The sequence below is a fragment of the Sebastes fasciatus genome, chromosome 17 (genome assembly GCF_043250625.1).
Source record: "Sebastes fasciatus isolate fSebFas1 chromosome 17, fSebFas1.pri, whole genome shotgun sequence".
Classification (NCBI taxonomy): domain Eukaryota; kingdom Metazoa; phylum Chordata; class Actinopteri; order Perciformes; family Sebastidae; genus Sebastes; species Sebastes fasciatus.
In genome coordinates, this window is record NC_133811.1 from 3,902,332 (window position 1) to 3,921,067 (window position 18,736).

At 41.0% G+C, this 18,736-nt stretch overlaps 1 protein-coding gene across 1 annotated transcript in view; it reads left to right on the plus strand.

Moving 5' to 3' along the window:
* pkhd1l1.1 (PKHD1 like 1, tandem duplicate 1) overlaps positions 1-16,711 on the plus strand; it is an 82,406-nt gene extending 65,695 nt beyond the window's left edge. The window contains exons 61-77 of the mRNA XM_074614399.1: positions 1,122-1,248; positions 1,395-1,516; positions 1,599-1,689; positions 1,829-1,977; positions 4,654-4,776; positions 4,904-5,015; positions 6,168-6,284; positions 6,399-6,564; positions 7,686-7,918; positions 10,069-10,233; positions 10,368-10,525; positions 11,669-11,804; positions 12,085-12,429; positions 12,549-12,700; positions 12,829-12,975; positions 14,416-14,569; positions 15,190-16,711. Of these exons, the coding sequence (XP_074470500.1) occupies positions 1,122-1,248; positions 1,395-1,516; positions 1,599-1,689; positions 1,829-1,977; positions 4,654-4,776; positions 4,904-5,015; positions 6,168-6,284; positions 6,399-6,564; positions 7,686-7,918; positions 10,069-10,233; positions 10,368-10,525; positions 11,669-11,804; positions 12,085-12,429; positions 12,549-12,700; positions 12,829-12,975; positions 14,416-14,569; positions 15,190-15,425 (2,733 nt within the window). The 3' untranslated portion in view covers positions 15,426-16,711. The remainder of the gene's footprint in view (positions 1-1,121; positions 1,249-1,394; positions 1,517-1,598; positions 1,690-1,828; positions 1,978-4,653; positions 4,777-4,903; positions 5,016-6,167; positions 6,285-6,398; positions 6,565-7,685; positions 7,919-10,068; positions 10,234-10,367; positions 10,526-11,668; positions 11,805-12,084; positions 12,430-12,548; positions 12,701-12,828; positions 12,976-14,415; positions 14,570-15,189) is intronic.
* The last annotated feature ends 2,025 nt before the right edge of the window (positions 16,712-18,736 follow it).

Sequence of the window (18,736 nt, forward strand, 5' to 3'; positions counted from 1 at the left end):
GGTACCCACGAGTCCCCCTTTTACAGACATGCCAACTTTATGATAATCACATGCAGTTTGGGGCAAGTCATAGTCAAGTCAGCACACTGACACACTGACAGCTGTTGCCATGTTATGATCTAAGCATATTTTTTATGCTAGATCCAGTACCTAATTAATTAATTAGTTAATTGATTTCCAATAATAAATATATACATACATTTGCATAAAGCAAGCATATTTTTCCAATTCCATGTTGATAAGAGTATTAAATGCTTGACAAATCTCCCTTTAAGGTACTTTTTGAACAGATAAAATGTTTTATTAATTTGCGATTAATCACGATTAAATATTTTAATCAATTGAAAGCCCTAGTCTTAATACAATTTAAATACAGCTAAATAAAAACATTATTTTAGAATAGTAAGAGTATCAAGTAGTTATATCAGAACACATTTTAAAAAATCTGAGTAAATGCAGGATGACAATCGCTCCACCTGTCTTAATCTTTGCCAAGGTGCTGGAAAAATCAAAGAGTCCAAAACATGAGAATTGAAAATTGAAAAAAATGTACGATGTTATTATTAGGTGCTTCATGATTGTATATGTTTTATCTATATTCACTGTGTTCCACGCCCTTTTTTTGTGTGTATTTTTTATTATAAATCAAATATGGCATCTATTTGTATGCCTCACAGTTCTCTACTAGAACTACAATTCCCAAGAGGTGGAGCTTCTACCACCAGGGTGTGCACAGCTGCATTGCATACTGCCAGTAACTGGAATGGGATCGGTTATCTCTACCAGCCTGTCCTCTGTTTGAATCACTTATGCTCTGATGAAGGTCTGACAGCCCGAAAGCTTAGAATAAAGTGGAATACTGCATAGTTCAAAGTGTGCGGATATCTTTTCTCTCATGCTTAAAAATCTGAGTAAAGAAAATTGTACAGAATAAATGACTCCAAGAAAGACCAGGTTCAATATCTCTCTTCTGCATCATCTACCTGGATCTCCTGTAACATTCAGCAGGAGTTCACACGACCACTAGCTGCTGTTGTTGCAGTTTGCTACTACAGTAAAAAAAGTATATATTCAATTTGTAAAATGCGAAATGAGTATTGTATATTTTTCTGTGTTTAAAGGTTTCAGAAGAAGACTCGTACCTTCAGGGTTGCGCTTTCCACGACGGCTTCTCTCCAGCCATCGGTGTCTTTGGGACGGAGGGACTGAAGGTTGACGACAACATCGTCCACCGCACCGTGGGAGAAGGTAAACACTGAACTGTCGAGAAACACGGTCTACATGATTTACAAATGCTTTACACGCCAGATTATCCACATTGAATGAGTCCAGTTTACCAAAATGAAATAATTTCCCCCAGCACTAAAGCATTAAAAGTGCATCCCTGTTTGCAGGTATCAGAATTTGGGGCGACAAGATAACAGTGAGGAGGAACCTGGTGATGATGTCACAGTGGCCTGGATCTTATCAGGACAGAGAGGAGCCCTTCAACTACGCCTGGAACGCTGCCATCGAGGTCCGTCCTCTCAGGATACAACACAAACCGCTTCTACTATAAAAACCTGTTGTTGCATTTATGATCTGTGCTGGTGTTTCAGGTCAACGAGGGGACAAATGTTGTGCTGCAGCATAACATCGTGGCAGGTTATGAGAGAGTCGCATATCGCATTGATGGTGAACCGTGTCCAGGTAACGGACATGAAATGGATGAATTTTCTAATCATGTCAGGATGTATTTCACCAGTTTGTACATTAAATCTTGACTGCTCAGACTGAGGAGAAAGAACAGAACCGACGTACTTTCTTTTTTTCTCCGTGACTTCTGCAGGTTATCCGAACGAGAAGGAGAAGTGGATTGACAACGAGGCTCACGGCGGGCTGTACGGAGTCTATCTCAACAAAGACGGTTTGCCCGGCTGCAGCCTCATCCGGGGCTTCTTCGTCTGGAGGAGCTTTGACTACGGCATCTACTTCCAGGTTCCTAATACTGAACTTCTTCCGTTTATTCAACTTCATTTATGTGCTTAATTCATCCACAAAGCATTGTTCTGACTTAATTTGACTGCATCAAGAGAACAGTGTGGAGTTGGGCCTCTCAACCTTGAGGTCAAGTGATGTCAAGTGATCAAGAAAAGTATAAAAAAAACTGGGCATTTAACAGAGACAGATATACAAAGCAAGATGAGCAGCCTGCTGTGATCCAGACAACTGTGGATGGACTTATAACTGTAGGGGACATATCATGAAAAACCCACTTTTTCAGTGCTTGTATATATACATTTAGGTATGTGGAGTATCTGGTGTCTACCAACCCACAAACTGTGAATAATAAGACAACCCAGTCAGTTTTTTTGTGGGTTGCCTAGTAGTGTTGTTGCGATACTGGAATTTCTAACTTCGATATGATACCTTAAAAAATATCAATATTTGATACCATTTTCAATACCACAGGGAAAAACTGACGCAACATGGAATGCATAAAATTTGTATTACAGGTCCCATATTGTAAAAAGTTAGATTTTCAGGTCTTTTACATTATAAAGCAGGTTTAAGTGCTTTGTAAATACTGTTAAACTATCAAAATGCTCAATATAAGGAGAAATACACACAGCCTGTATTCAGAAATTGTGCGGTAGAAACAAGCCGTTAGGATTTTTGTCCATTTGTGATGTCACAAATCTACAATATTTAGACCATTACACGGTTATAAACGTAAACATTCTAAATGTGTCCCAGTTTATTTCCTGTTGCAGTGTATGTAAATAACATCAGCTGACAGGAAGTAAACATGGGCCGAAACTGTTCCCTAGCAACGCTATTCCATTGCAATTCCATTGCAATTCCATTGAAATGCACTAAAATGGAGCGTTTCAGACAGAGGGTAAATACAGGTATATTCAGGCAGACAGTATGAGGAAAATAAAGTATTTTTTGAATTTTTACAGCATGTAAACATGTTCTAATAGAAACCCAAAATAAAAGTATGAACCTGAAAATGAGCATAATATCGGACCTTTAAAAGACAAATACGACTTTTCATTTCTTGGCGAATAGCTGAGGACAGCCCAATGACCGTAATAAACATGAACAATAATTCAAGCTTGTTATTATTGAACATAAAATCATCTGTCTTAAGCTAACAATGTCTCCACCTGGTGTTGAGTTTGAGTTTTGACCCTGTGAGGTTGCTGTAGTTGGTCAGTGTGGAGCGTTGAAGCAGCAGAGTAGCAGATTATGTAGTAAGTATACTAATATCGATGTAATAGTGGAATATTTGTGAATGTACTACTTTAATACTTCTTGGGACTAAATGGTCCACTTCTTAGTTTATAAAAGTATCGTTTAAGTATAATTTAAGTGTAAGTGAGTACACAAATAGTTTACACTTAAGTTTTATTTTGTACTGCAACTATACAGATATAAGTATACTGAAAGTTTATTAGTTTTATACTTGTAGCCCACTTTTTAGTTCATGAAAGTACACTTTGAAGTATACCACAATTAAAAAGAATGAGCACACATGTCGTTTTATGTTAAGCAGGTTGAGTAAAATTAATTGTTTGATAAGATAATATCATCACGATCATGATGCTAATTTACGTTAGCGCATGAATGGTAATTCCAATTATGTGTTAGCATTGAGCCAACGGACTAAGCGCTAGTTATTTGCGACACGGCTGTAGCAGTTATGCTAGCTATGTTAGGAGCTATTTCAGTATTATGCTGCCAAATTAAACACTAACATCCAGGGAGGGCGGAATAACCATAACAAAACCTGCAAATTACTATATTCAACTGGAGCAGAGACGAGTGACGACGAGGCAGCGCTGCGAGTGAGTGACAGGAGGCGGGGCTATGCTGCTGCAGCGGTGTAGTGTCAACTCGCACATACTGCGCAAAATGAGTAGTGAAACCATTTCAAATATTCAGTATCGATATGTTTAAAAAAAATCACTATTATTGACAACACGAATACCTGGATCAGAAAATGTGATTCAACAAGCCGTTCACATTTGTCTCCCCTTCCTATGTCACATCCACACTCATTAGAATATACCGCCCACAGCTTGAGAACTACCTTTGCAAAGGTGCACCATATTTTTCTTGCAAGCCAATCAGAGCCCACTGGGATTTTTCTTAAAGGGACAGGCGCTTAAACGGAGCGTTTCAGACAGAGGGTGAATACAGGTATATTCAGACAGACTGTATGAGAAAAAAAAAGTGTTTTTTTAACATTAAAGCATGTAAACATGTTCTACTGTAAACCCCAAACACAAGCATGAACTTGGAAATGAGCATGATATGTCCCCTTTAAGCTTTTAATTTACCATTTTTATAAAAAAAAAAACATAAACAGTGTCGGCAAATTGCTTTTGTGAAATGGGTACCTGAGTCTGTTTGGGCTTACTGAGGCTCGAGGAAGTAACTGAAGTTTATTCTGTTTCTGCTCTCTTTTTAAGATACATTATTTACATATAAAACCTTTATGTTTACTGGAGTCAAATTTCTGGACTTCTGGTCTGGCAAATATGTATAATAGCTGAGTTAAGGAATCCTGAGGAAATAAAGACCAGGAGCCACATGATTAAAAGCTCGATCTAGATTATTATTAAGAAATGACAACAGGTCCTCATCTTCCTCTCGCCCTAACAGACCATCATGAATGTTATTGTTTCCAACGTGACCCTGGTGGACAACGGGATGGGCGTCATGCCTATGATCTTCGCTCCTCCTTCTGTCTCCCACGTATACGCCGACAAACCTGTACACATTCAGGTGAGAGGGTTTCTGTTATTTCACGCATTCTTAGTTTTTACTCTCCTCTCATTCTGATCACTTGTTAGTTTACAGCAGTGACTTTTAATTGACAGATTTCATATTCCTCATGCACATCTTTTCCCAGAATGCCTTGATTGTTGGCAGCAGCCCGAACTTCGACTGTTCAGCCACGTTGCCCAGCAGTGACTTTAATATGCTCATCAGCGATGCCCATCGAGCTCCGAGACCTCTCACAGGTACAGTACAAACTGATGCTGCCAAAACACCACGTCACTGCTCCAAAGGGGATTTTAATTTAGGGATAGCGTGACATTCTTAGGCTGAGAAAACACCCAAGTTAAATAGTGTCAGCTCACATGCTGCTGATAACTCTGAAATAAAGATTTGTGTCGCTATTAGGTCTGTCAATCGATTAAAATATTTAATCGTGATTAATCGCGAATTATTCGCACGTTTTTTATCAGTTCTAAATGTACCTTAAAGGGAGATTTGTCAAGTATTTAATACTCTTATTAACATGGGAGAGGGTAATTATGCTGCTTTATGCAAATATTTGTACATATTTATTATTGGAAATCAATTAACAACACAAAACAATGACAGATATTGTCCAGAAACCCTCACAGGTACTGTATTTAGCATAAAAGATATGCTCAAATCATAACATGGCAAACTGCAGCCCAACAGGCAACAACAGCTGTCAGTGTGTCAGTGTGCTGACTTGACTATGACTTGCCCCAAACTGCATGTGATTATCATAAAGTGGGCATGTCTGTAAAGGGGAGACTCGTGGGTACCCATAGAACCCATTTTCATTCACATATCTGGAGGTCAGAGGTCAAGGGACCCCTTTGAAAATGGCCATGCCAGTTTTTCCTCGCCAAAATGTACAGTAGCGTACGTTTGGAGCGTTATTTAGCTTCCTGATCGACAAGCTAGTATAACATGGTTGGTACCAATGGATTCCTTAGGTTTTATAGTATCATATGATGACAGTATCTTCACTCTAGCTTTAAAACTGAGGCAGCTACAACCTCCAAAATTGCAAGTTAGGTTAATGTGTTCAAATAACTAGTGGCGTTAAGACAAATTTGCGTTAACGCATTATTATCACGTTGACTTTTACAGCCCTAGTTGCTACAGAAACTGTTTTTAGAATGAAAAATCAAAACCTGGACATCTGGATTTAACTAAGATCTTGAATAAATTAGAAAAATACTTCTAATCTAAATCTAATTGTGTCATTTTGATTATTTCGTTTTACCAACCAAGAATCTGAACGGCGTTGAAAAGTGCTGGAATTTGTTCCTTTTTTCACGTATATATATGCAGGCTGGTTAAACTGAAACAAATCCTTATTTTGTGACTCTGTTTTCACTTCGTACCAGGTGGCAGATCTGGAATCTGTTGGCCCAATTTTGGATCTAGTCACAACACTGCTCCAGCAAAGCCCCATCATGTGAACAACAACTACAACGCCATCAAAGGACTGATGAAAGTCATGGGTGAGTTCAGGCTCTGAGGTTCGGGAGTGATGTTTGCCTTTGAAAACAATCCTCACGATGATTTGAAGGAGCGTATTCCTTATTCCTCATTTGTCTTGCTTTCTTTCATCCCAGACACGACGTTCGTCGGTTTCCGAGACGTCTGCTCCAGCGAGATGAACTTCATGTTCCTCACCAACCCGATCAACGAGGACCTGCAGCACCCTGTGCAGGTTTCAGGCATAACGCAGGTTGACAGCACAGAGGAGGCCAGAGTCTTCATCCACAGGCCTGATGTGGGGTAAATCATTGCACATCGACAGATACCGAGCTTGTACAAAGATTAGGAAAAGAATTTGTAAAATTGGAGACACTGATTAAAGGATTTTTACACCTGGATAAGTCTGCAATGCAATGACAGCAGCAGAAATAGTTTTCAGAGGAACATGGAAAATAATATTTGAGTTAAGCCTTAAAGGGACTATTTGTAACTTTTTAAGCGTATAAATGTAGCGGGTCGCCACACATGCGCGTTCGCATATGCGCGCTCGCGTGTGGCTGGAGCCTCGTCTCCGCTGCATGCTCTCCTTCACTTAGAATGCGCGCGCGTCCTCGCTGTCTCGCTCCACCTCTAGACGTGAACGTGCGCTCACTACACACTGCAGAAGAGCTAGTTTAGCTCTGAGAATATCTAGTGAATGCACAGGGGACGTTTGTGCAGAAATAAATGCTGTAGCTCCTCCAGACCAACAGAGCTTTCCCGTGTCTTGTGAAGTGACGGAGCTGTGCAGAGAGTTACGTTGTCTTCTCGTTACCGACCGGGTGCCGGTGTCTCCTCTGCTCTCTCCGGCTGCGGGCGGAGAGAGCAGAGGAGACACGCTGCAGAGCCCTGCTGCTTCAGCCTGCACTTAGGCAGGAAAAGCCAACACTAGGATCAGATCTAAATCATGTTCATGGAGAGACCTTCGTCTGATCAGCTAACATTACTGCCAAGCAGCTGAAATATAGAGTGATATTGTGGTTTTAGCTGACGTGTGTCGCCTCACTGTTTTGAGCGATGCTCGTTCAGGTATATTTAGAGCGAGCAAGCGCGAGTCCGACGCTGACTTTCGTTGATTTCACGGCCACAGGTGTCGCTGTTAAAAAGCATTTCTGAAAGTTACAAATAGTCCCTTTAAAGAAGGATTTAAAAATCCAAATCATCCATATTTATTGTCCTGTTTCCAAACTCTTCTGAGTCTTCTGTCACTTGGCAGCTCATCAAAGCCAATTTCATTAATTGTTTAAATTCAGGATTTAAACTGACAAAAACAAGTGTATTTTTTTACAATATTTTTTAACTTGCAACAATTGCTATAAGATTTAGATTAACATTTTATGCTGTTTTGTGCATGATAAAATAAAATGACTAACTTATCTCAGAAAAGCGAACCCCTCCGACTGCGTGGACATGGACTGCGATGCGAAGAAGAAGAGCATTTTGAAGGACTTGGACGGTTCGTTCCTGGGGTCGGTGGGAACTGTGCTGCCTCAGTCTGAGTATGAGTGGGGAGGTGATGCTAGGAGAGGGCTGGGCGACTACCGCATCCCAAAAGTCATGCTCAGCTTCCCCAACGGCAGCCGCATCGATGTGAACCAGATCGCTCCCCACAAAGGTAACTAGACCAACGGAGGGAAAAAAAGATCAATACTAATGAAAATCTAAATTTAAAGGGGAACTACGCCCATTTTCAAAATTCATACATGTTATTCCTATGGTCTAAGACAGTCCAAAAAATATTAGTAAACATGAACAACTCTCTCCCAAATCCCAAAACTAGAATGCTAAAACTCAAACTTGTGATCTCGTAGGTTATAAAGTCTGGAGCTGCTCCATAGACAATGAATGGGAGACCCAGAGAATGTTTGTTTTCTTTTTTATACCCAAATCAGCTTTATTCTAATGCAGTGCTGTCAGTTGTGAAACAGAAAATGTCCCCATATACTCAGAACATTCCCCTGGGTGCTCTCAGTGTCGTCTAGAACATCTTTTCAAATTCATCGTCTATGAAGCAGCTCCAGACTTTATAGCCTATGACATTACAAGTTTGAGTCTTAGCGCTCTAGTTTTTGGATTTGGGAGAGTTGTTCATGTTTATTAATATTTTTTGGACTGTCTTAGACCATCGGAATAACATGTATGAATTTAGAGAATGGGCGTAGTTCCCCTTTAAAGTCCCCCACTAAACAGTAGCTGGTTACGACAGCATATAAGGGCCATTGTAGGTTAAAAAAAAAAAAAAAAAGTATGGAGCCAGGGGAGGAGGGTAATATTTTGAGAAAAAACGCCAAGATTAAAGTTGTAAATTTATGAGAACAAAATGCTGATATTTTCTCTGAAATAAAGTGGTACATTTAGGAGAAAAAAATTACAAATTTAGGAGAAAAAATAAATATAATATTCTCTGAGATTAACTTCACAAATTTAGCTGCCGTTTGAATTTCGTAGCTCCTAAAGTAGTGCTCTTATGGTGAAGATGCCCTCTGAGGGAGGCGAAGGTCCTGAAAGATACACGTTTTCTTTCATGTTCTCTCTGTGTTCTTTTATGAACATAAATAAATACTAATGTAATTAATATATTTTGCACTTTGTACCGCAGTAGTTATGGAGTTTTTTTTTGTCTTTATTAGCCAATCAAAAACAGAATAGGTTTGAGAGCAAAACTTTCCACACTGTAATGAAAAAAAATAGATTAAAAAGCAAAACTAACGACACTGCATTCAGTTGTATTGAAAGTACAATCAAATTGTGATCCAAAATGTATTAATGCAAATCCAAAAGTTTTGTTTGCTGTTGAGCTAAATCTCGTGGGCGGGACCTACGCTGACAGATGTAAGACACGTCTCTATTGGCCAGTCTTGATTGGAGTGACAGCCAAACCTTTTGGATTCACAAACAAAACTTTTGGATTCACAAAAAAAACTTTGAATTGCAAACAAAACTTTAGGATTTGTATTAATACATTTTTTAATTACAAATTAATTTTACTTGCAATAAAAAAAATGTTTGATTGTATGTCGATAGTTTTGCTCTCAAACCTATTCTGTTTGCATGCGTGAAAAAAAGACACAAAAGTAACTGTATAAGCGTTTAACGGTGGCGTCTATGGTGTTATGAGGTTTATCGAACCTTGCAAAATGAAACGACGCGGTTCCTTGACTATTTTTCTGAGTTTTTTCCTTGTAAATGTATTACTTTAATCTCAGAGAATATCTGAGTTTTTCTGGGGAAGGGGGGAATATTACCCCCCTTCCCCGGCACTGTAATATATATATATATATATATATCTTTTTTTTTTTTTTTACCTACAACGGCCATAATACGCCGTCCTAGCTGGTAAAGTTACAGCTGACAAGTGAAAACTACAGGCGTGGTCGCTCTACACCTTTAAGTAAATCTTTGCTTATTTGCTTTTCTAATTCCCAACTTTCCAATAAAACTGAACTGGGAAGTATAGGAAACGAATTTCAGTCATCCAAGTCACTGCATTCAGTGTCATATTGTGCCTTATTGTTGCGTCAAATAAATGTTTCTAATAAATATTTATTCAACAAACGGTAATATGAGCACTACAAATTCAATGAATACATTAGTTTATTAATGTTATGCTAGGTGTTTGAAAACCTTGCAGAGAGTCAAAAGTTTGATTGTAAAAGATCAGAGAAACCTTTACTGTCCTGCGGGAGCCTTCTGCTAACAGGTATGTCAGGAAATACTTGATAATAGATCTAATTCTCCAAAACGCTGCTTTGCTTCTGTCCTCAGGTGTGATCAGGAAAGGCTGCACGTACATGAGTTCCTGGCAGAGCTACAAGTGTTTCGGGCTGAACTACAGGATGCTGGCGATCGAGAGTCTCGACTCGGACACGGAGACCAGACGTCTGTCCCCCGTCGCTGTGCTCGGAGACGGCTACGTGGATCTGATCAACGGTGGGTTGCGTCCTTGTATTTCTGATGTGATTAAAACCCAGAAAAATCTAGATGCTCTCTGTGAACCACTAGTCACTACATAACATTCTCTCTAAAATCAGAACGTTTTTAATTCAGTATGTGTTTGTGTCCAGGTCCTCAGGATCAAGGTTGGTGTTCGGGTTACACCTGCCAGAAGAGGGTGTCTCTCTTCCACAGCATCGTGGCCACCGGCTACTCCTTCGACGTCTTCTTCAGCAGCGTCAGCCCTCAGAAACTTCGCCTCATGATGCTCAACGCTGAGCCGTCCGAGGTCAGTGCACAACCTGGAGAATACGAAATATTAATCAACAACGTTAATAGCTTCATTTTCAGATTTTTCAGGTGCAATAATAATGTTTTGCAGTTGTAGAATTCTTTAAATGTGACTCCTGGGCTCTTACTCAAAGAAGTCAAAGCCCACTTTTTCAGTCCCGATACCGATACCGATACCTGGGCTTTGGGTATCGGCCGATACAGAGTACCGATCTGATACCAGTGTTTAATTAATCAGCTGTATGCCGCACTGTGTGGAAGTGACTGGGATCATTCTTATATATGTAAGGCAACATCAGGCTTGACTTAAACATTGCTTTCCTAACGTTGTAAAACAAAATGTGACAAATAAATACATAGATATAAATTTACTAAATTGTTATTTATTATTAAAATAATAAATGCACTAGCAACTTGGTGAAAAATCTTAAAAATAACAGGAATTACAGTGAAAACCTTTTAAATGCAGCAACAAATTGGTTAAAACGTAAACAGGAATTCAAATTCCAGTCTATAATGTAGTATATAATATATAAACCAGGGCTGTCAAAGTTAACGTGATAATAACGCGTTAACGCAAATTCAATTTAACGCCACTAATTACTTTAACGCATTAGCACAACTTTCAATTTTCAGGTTGTAGTTTTAAAGCTAGAGTGAAGATACTGGCATCATATGAAGAAAACCTAATGAATCCATTCGACTTGTTGCGAAAGAGGCTAAATAACGCTCCAAACGTACGTTAAATTTTGGTGATGAAAAACTGTCATGGCCAAGGGGTCCCTTGACCTCTGACCTCAAGATATGTGAATGAAAATGGGTTGTATGGGTACCCACGAGTCTCCCCTTTACTTGACATATCTCTCTTTAAGGTACATTTTGAACAGATCAAAAATGAGTTTGATTAGTTTGATTAGTTTGATTAGTTTGCGATTAATCACAATTAACTATTTTAATCGATTGATAATTTAAACATGGAATTGAATTGAATAGATCGTCCCCAATTGTCACCGATACCCGATCCAGCTATTTGAGTCAGTATCCGATCTGGTATCGATATCGGTGCATCCCTAATCTTAAGTTTAGTTTCACTAGTGTTTCACTTTTCACTAAGACACCTGTTGCTGTTTGATTTGTGCAGAGCGTCGTGGTGTCAGTGTTCTACTCCAAGCCGCAGCGGTTGGACGTGTACGTTAACAACAATCTGGTTGCTCCGACTAACGCTCAGTGGAACGCTGACAACACTGACTACACCCTGAAGAAGCCCATCCAGCCAGGTACTCCTTACTGCTTTACACTGTATCTCTAGTATATCTCACTCTAATCCTATTAAGTCCGGTGTGTTTTTGCTGTGTAAGTGTAATCATACGTGGAGCAGGCCACAACATTTACACATTCTGGTCATCTTTGCATTTGATAAAATCTTTGGAGATTTTATTTTCCCTTGATATTCTGGATTTATGTATGAGCTGGATGTAGGCTAGTGTTTGTATTTTTTTTATTATTTTAATTTAAGTATGATTCAGCAATCTGTTTATCTTTCTTTTACCCCTCCAGGTCAATACGTCCCCCAGCTGAACACCACTGTGGGCGCCAACTTCTTCGACCCGGACTACAAGATGCTGAAGGTCGTGGTGAGAGGCTCCCAACCGGTGGAGATCCGAACCGCCCCGGTTCTCTTCATCTCCTTCGAGCTGCCCGCCATGACCGAGGCGGAGTTCTTCGGAGACAGCCTGATTCAGAACCTCGCCACGTTCCTCAAAGTCCCCGCGAATATGATCCGGATCACCAAGATCATCCGGGAGGATGGAGGAGCGCGGCGCAGGAAGAGATCCACGGGCCTGAAGGTGGAGGTGGAGATCCAGAAACCTCCAGTCCAGCAAACCACCAACGCCACCAACGGTTAGTCTAATGTTTGTTTTTATATTGTATTTACAGACTATTTGAATGACTAATATGTGAACATTGGCCTAGAAATCCAGGATTTTTGTAACATCTCTCTGGTCCCTTTGCCTTCACAGATGACGAGGACTTTAACTTGTTGAGGAGCGTCGCTGATGATCTGGGTCAGGCGGCAGTTTCCGGAAACCTCAGTCAGTCCATCGGCTTCAATGTCTCTTCAATGGGCGTCGTCCCGGCCTCTCCTCCACCATCTGACCCCGAGTGGAATGAGGTGAACGTCGAGATCTAATCATAACAACATTTGCATACTAAAAACTACACTCAAAAACAAACAAAAATTAGCGTCAGTTTTCTGCGAGTGCTCACCGGCTCAATGGTTTTCTGCTTTTTAAATGTCAGGAGGCCTCAGCAGAAGTGACGAGGGAGGAGCCTGAAGTGAGCTATGTGTCCAGCGTACACGACCTGCTGCTGGTGGCGGAGCCGATAGCCGGGGAGTTTGTGGGTCCTCTGGACCAGCAGCCCAGTCTCATGGCTGTGGATGAGCAGGTGAGGCAACGATGCGTCTCCACACGGGTTGTTATCACAGCACAGCTGCTGCTAAATCTGAGAAATAACACGAAGAGTGATTTTATAGCAGCTCAGGATTGGACATTCTGACCGCAACGTCCGGGGACGTTTGTTGCATCTCTCTCCCTCATTTCCTGTCATCTCTCTACTGTTTGCTATCTAATAAAGGCACAAAATACCCTCAAAAATATACTAATTTATTTGCTTTAGAGGTTGTTTGTCCACGTTTTTTTTAAGCTTTTTGGATTATTGGACTGATAGCAAGAGTTGCTCGTCTGTTAGTTGCATTTTCTGTCCTCCAACCAGTCCATCCTCACCATCTTGATTGCCGAGTACAGTGCTGACTTTTATTTTTTACCGATTTAGCGTGTGAATTCTGCATTTCTAATTGCTTCTTGGTTGATTCTTTTGGATTTGTTAGGGGTTTTTTTTGGTCCAAAAATGCAGAATTTTCCTCATCTAGAACCATCTTAGAGGCCTTTTTAGCCTGAAGGAGACCCTTAATTTGAAAAACTAGATTAATTAAATATAAACCGAATACAATCCAAAATGACAATTTTTTTCTAATTTCTCTTTTTTTGTCTCCTTGTTTTTTGTCACATTTTTATATGTAAAGTCTAGGGCTGTCAAAGTTAAAGGTCCCATATTGTGCTCATTTTCAGGTTCATACTTGTATTTTGTGTTTCTAATAGAACATGTTTACATGCTGTAATGTTAAAAAAAATCTTTATTTACCTCATACTGTCTGCCTGAATATACCTGTATTTACCCTCTGTCTGAAACGCTCCATTTTAGCACATTTCAATGAAATTGCAATGAAATTGCAATGGAATTGCGTTGCTAGGCAACAATTTGGGTCCATGTTTACTTTTTGTCGGCTGATGTTATTTACATCCACTGCAACAGGAAATAAATTGGGACACATTTAGAATGTTTACGTTTAAAACCGTGTAATGGTCTAAATATTGTATATTTGTGACATCACAAATGGACAGAAATCTTAACGGCTTGTTTCAAACGCGCAATTTCTGAATACGGGCTGTGTTTAATTCTCCGTATATTCAGCGTTTTGATAGTTTAACAGTAGTTATAAAGCACTTAAACCTGCTTTATAATATAAAAGACATGAACCCTTTTTACAATATGGGACCTTTAACGCGATAATAATGCATTTATGCAAATTTATTTTAACTTGTGTTTTTTAGGTTGTAGCTCAGTTTTTAAGCTAGAGTAGATTCTGGTATCATACAGAACTAAAAAAACTGATGAATCCATCGGTACAAACCATGTCATACTAGCTTGTCGCAAAGGAGGATAAATAAACGTTTCAGACTTAGGCTAAATTTTGAAGAAGACACACACCCAATCATGTTGAAATAGTTGCTGTCTGTAGACGCTGACCTGTTCTGTTGTCTGCAGGGTAACTGTGTCTCTGTGGGAGTGACGAGGCTCACTGTAACAGCCAGCCTGAAGGACTCCAGCGGGAGCAGAGTAGGCGGACTGGAAGGAAACACCACCATCCTGTTCAGCAACTGCTGGGCAAACTTCACCGACCTGGCCATTCTAAACAGCGGTACGTCTGCATCATGCTACAAACCACTGTACTTACTTATAAACGCTGGGTTTCTCGTAGGTTCCGTAGTTTTTCCTCATTTTAATGTATCTAAACAGTTCAAAACTCTGGCCAAGAAGGAAGCACAAAAACACTCAACATCAGTTAGCTAGCTAGCTAGCGAGTGTTGGTGACGTTTATTGTCGACAAGAGATGTAGTTCACTGAGCGGTTTCACACAAAACTAAAAGATACTACGACAAACTGCGACTTTCTTGACTTGAAAAATGATGTTTTAAATGAACAAACATCATATGTGTGATTCACGGTGCAATTCAAACGGGATCAAAATATTATTTATCTCTCTCCGTTGACTACCGTTCATATTTTTTCCGAAATAAGGTCCCACAGGGTCCACCGGAAGGGGCGGGACTTAAGCTCTCTATACAATTCCTTGTCGTAACCAAAAGAATATTTAACGAGTTTTTACTTTACGAGTAATTACTGCCAGTACTGCAGTCTTAGGATTTATTTAAGAATATCTCCAAAACGTAAAAAAAATAAAAACTGGGGTATGAAAGTTCATTGACTTCATTGACGCAACACAAATCACGACAATAATTCCTTGTCCTCTCCCTGCAGGTGAGAACTTGACCATGGTCTTCACTCTGAAGGAGTGGGGTGCCCAGTCACGCTCCTTCACCGTCAAAAACACTCCGACCACCCAGACCCCGGTGACCGAGCCAGTGACCGAGCCAGCGACCACCCCCGACGGGAGCGTCTTCGGCTCCAGCACCGCCGTGTCTGCCGGCAGTCTGTGTCTGGTGAGCGTCATCTACGCCGTGGCCTGCTGCTCGGACGACATCCCCATATGCTAGATAGCTCTCTGAGGGTTTTATGAAGGATACCTCAAGACCTTTACACGCACAACTCTGCTGAATAAAACAAATGTAATCCTTGAATATATTAACATATATATATATATATTAACCATATTAACATGGTGGGTTTTTCATTTCCTGTGGGCAAATTTTTATTAATGGGGACCTATTATGCTAATTTTCAAGTGCATACTTGTATTTTGGGTTTCTACTAAAACATGTTTACAAGCTTTAATGTTCAAAGAAATGCTTTATTGTTCTCATACTGGCTGTGCTGCAGCACCTCTTTTCACTCTGTCTGAAATGCTCTGTTTGAAAAGCCCCAGTCTGCTCTGATTGGTCAGCTGGCTCACTCTGTTGTGATTGGTTAACCAAACCAAACTCTTCGGACTCCGCTCCAGCTCCGCTCTAACTAGCTTTGTTTGAGGGCTTGCCAAAAAAGCCGCTAGGCAGGTATTATGCAAATGTGTTACTTGGTGACATCACCACGTTACGGAAGAAAAGGCGGGACTTCAAGCCAGGCATTTCAGGCAGCTCGGGAGCAGTGTTTCTGTAGGAGAGAGGAACTTCCTTTGGGCTTTGTAACTTTGCACAAAAAAACTATATAACACACTGAAGGAAATGGAAAAAGCACAAAAGCATTATAGATCCTCTTTAAGATATAAGCAATGTCTGGAGTCCAGACACTGGTGGTGGTGGTGGTGGTTAAGGGAGTAACTGAAGATCAAATGAAGGAAAGTAGAGCAGGTCTGGGCACAGAATCTGACGAAGCCTGGAGGTGATGGGGTGGAGGCGGGTTGCCTCGAGTCGCACTGAATTGAAACTGACAGCAGCAGAGAGGAGAACAGTTTTAAAATTTGATTGCAACGATATGATTGGCTCATGGCGAGCATGGTAGAATCTGTTTGGTTATCTAAGAGTGAACCACCCACAGTCAGCTGATAGAGTAGGAGCCAGTGAGAGAGAGAGAAAGAGAGAGAGAGAGAAAGGTTGTGAATGAGAGAGGGTTTGAACTTTCGCTTAAAGCTTAATTAGCTCGCCAAAGTAAAAATGCAAGGCGCCTCCCGTTCCCTTCTGGAAAGACTGTTCTTTCTTTTGTTGTATTATGTGTAAATGTCTGATTACTCTCCAGGTGTCAGATGCATATATAGATTTTCTATTGTAAAACCGGTGCAATAGGTACTTTACTTGACTCTGTAACAAGATGAAGGAAGATGTGAAGTTTGTTGGTGGGTTGTTTTTTGAAGCTATATTCTCTTCTTAATAAATTCTATTTTTCATCGCATGTGTTTGTCTTCATTCATCCAACACATTTAAAGCTGCAGTGGGTAGAATTGGAGGAAATATGATAAAAAATATATATATATTTTTATAAAACAGTCACTATATCCTGACGGTAGTGCATGAGACAGAAACCTGAAAAAAGTCATGTGTTTCTGTGTCCTTCAGTGCTCCTAACGGCATCTGCAAGATTTAACAGACCGGAGGAAAACAACCAATCAGAGCCGAGCTGGAGCCTTGCCGTCTCTGAGCAGCTGTCAATCACTTGCGGACTGCGATCAACCGGTCAAACTAGGCAACGCTGATCAAATATGAATCAATATTCTGTTACTGTTATGCCTATTTCTCTCCTCAAATGTTTTCATAAACATCTTGTAGTGTACTGTTAAACTACGTCACCACACTCCCGCCGCACTTTCTCTGAGCGTTCACTGTTGCCGCGGATAAGTTTATAGTTAAAGGAACGCCTGGTGCATTTCATACCGATGCTTAAGGGGTGCCTTGTGGGTCGCTACTGAACGCTGATGGCCATGTCAAAGCCTCGGTATTTGACGCCCGTGGTAATGAGAACGGGCTGGCAGAGAATGAAGTCGCCCTCCCTCGGTGTGTGTTGTTTACATCGCCGGACCGGCAGCGCCTGCTTTCAGTGCATGTTTGTACATGTGAGCAGTCCCCACTAGCTAGCTCACAACCCCCGCTCTTCACTGCTCTCATATGGCGGTTACAGCTGACAATGCAGTCGTCGCAGAAATGTAGCACCCACCCTCCGGTTCCCCTCCAGGGCCGGCTTAAGGCATACAGGCAATATAGGCGGTCGCCTAGGGAGCCACCATCTGGGGGGCGGTGGTCGCCCTCTAAAAGAAAAGACAAATTTCACCTAGGGCACCAAAATGGCTAGAGCCCCCTCATATAAACACTGTTAGCTCTGTCAGAACTGTTGCCGATGTTTTCACCGTTAGCGCTGTTAGCGGCTCAGCCGTCACCATGTTGAGAGCCGTGCAGAGGCAATAGAAATGCTCCCAATCTCACATTTAGCACCTTTAAAGGGACTATTTGTAACTTTGTACGCGCATAAATGTAGCGGGTCGCCACACATGCGCGCTCGCATATCCGCTGTACCCTCCTCCTCTGCCTGCTCGCCTTCACTCAGACAGCTCAGCTCGCTCCACCTCTAGACGTGAACGCGCGTTCACTCCACACTGCAGAAGAGTTAGTTTAGCTCTGAGAATATCTAGTAAATGTACAGTGGACGTTTGTGCAGAAATAACTGCTGCAGCTCCTCCAGACCAACAGAGGTTTTCCGTGTCTTGTGAAGTGACGGAGCTCTACAGAGATTTACGTTGTCTTCTCGTTACCGACCGGGTGCCGGTGTCTCCTCTGCTCTCTCCGGCTGCGGGCGGAGAGAGCAGGGAGACACGCTGGAGAGCCCCGCTGCCTCAGCCTGCACTTAGGCAGGAAAAGCCAACACTAGGATCAGATCTAAATCACGTTCATGGAGAGACCTTCGTCTGGTCAGCTAACATTACTGCCAAGCAGCTGAAATATAGAGTGATATTGTGGTTTTAGCTGACGTGTGTCGCCTCACTGTTTTGAGTGATGCTCGTTTAGGTATATTTAGAGCGAGCAAGCGCGAGCCCGACGCTGACTTTCGTTGATTTCACGGCCACAGGTGTCGCTGTTAAGAAGCATTTCTGAAAGTTACAAATAGTCCCTTTAACTTAAAAATGATTGATTTAAAAAAATTTAAGCAAATAAGGTAATTTTGTGAAAAGTTCCACCTCAACATTTTAGGCAGTGTTTTAATGATACTTCCAGTTATAGCTGCATGTGAAGATGAGTCTGATTAGTGGTGACAGCAGTGTACGTGTGAGGGATAAAACTCTTGGGGCACCAAAGTACTAATGTTAAAACTTCAGTGTTTTGTGTCAAAATCTGAATATGTGACCAGGTTGCTCTTTCTTTCATTGGCGTTCAGACCAGGATTCTGCATTAGCAATCTCCCAGCAAATGTTCTGGCTAAACCAAGC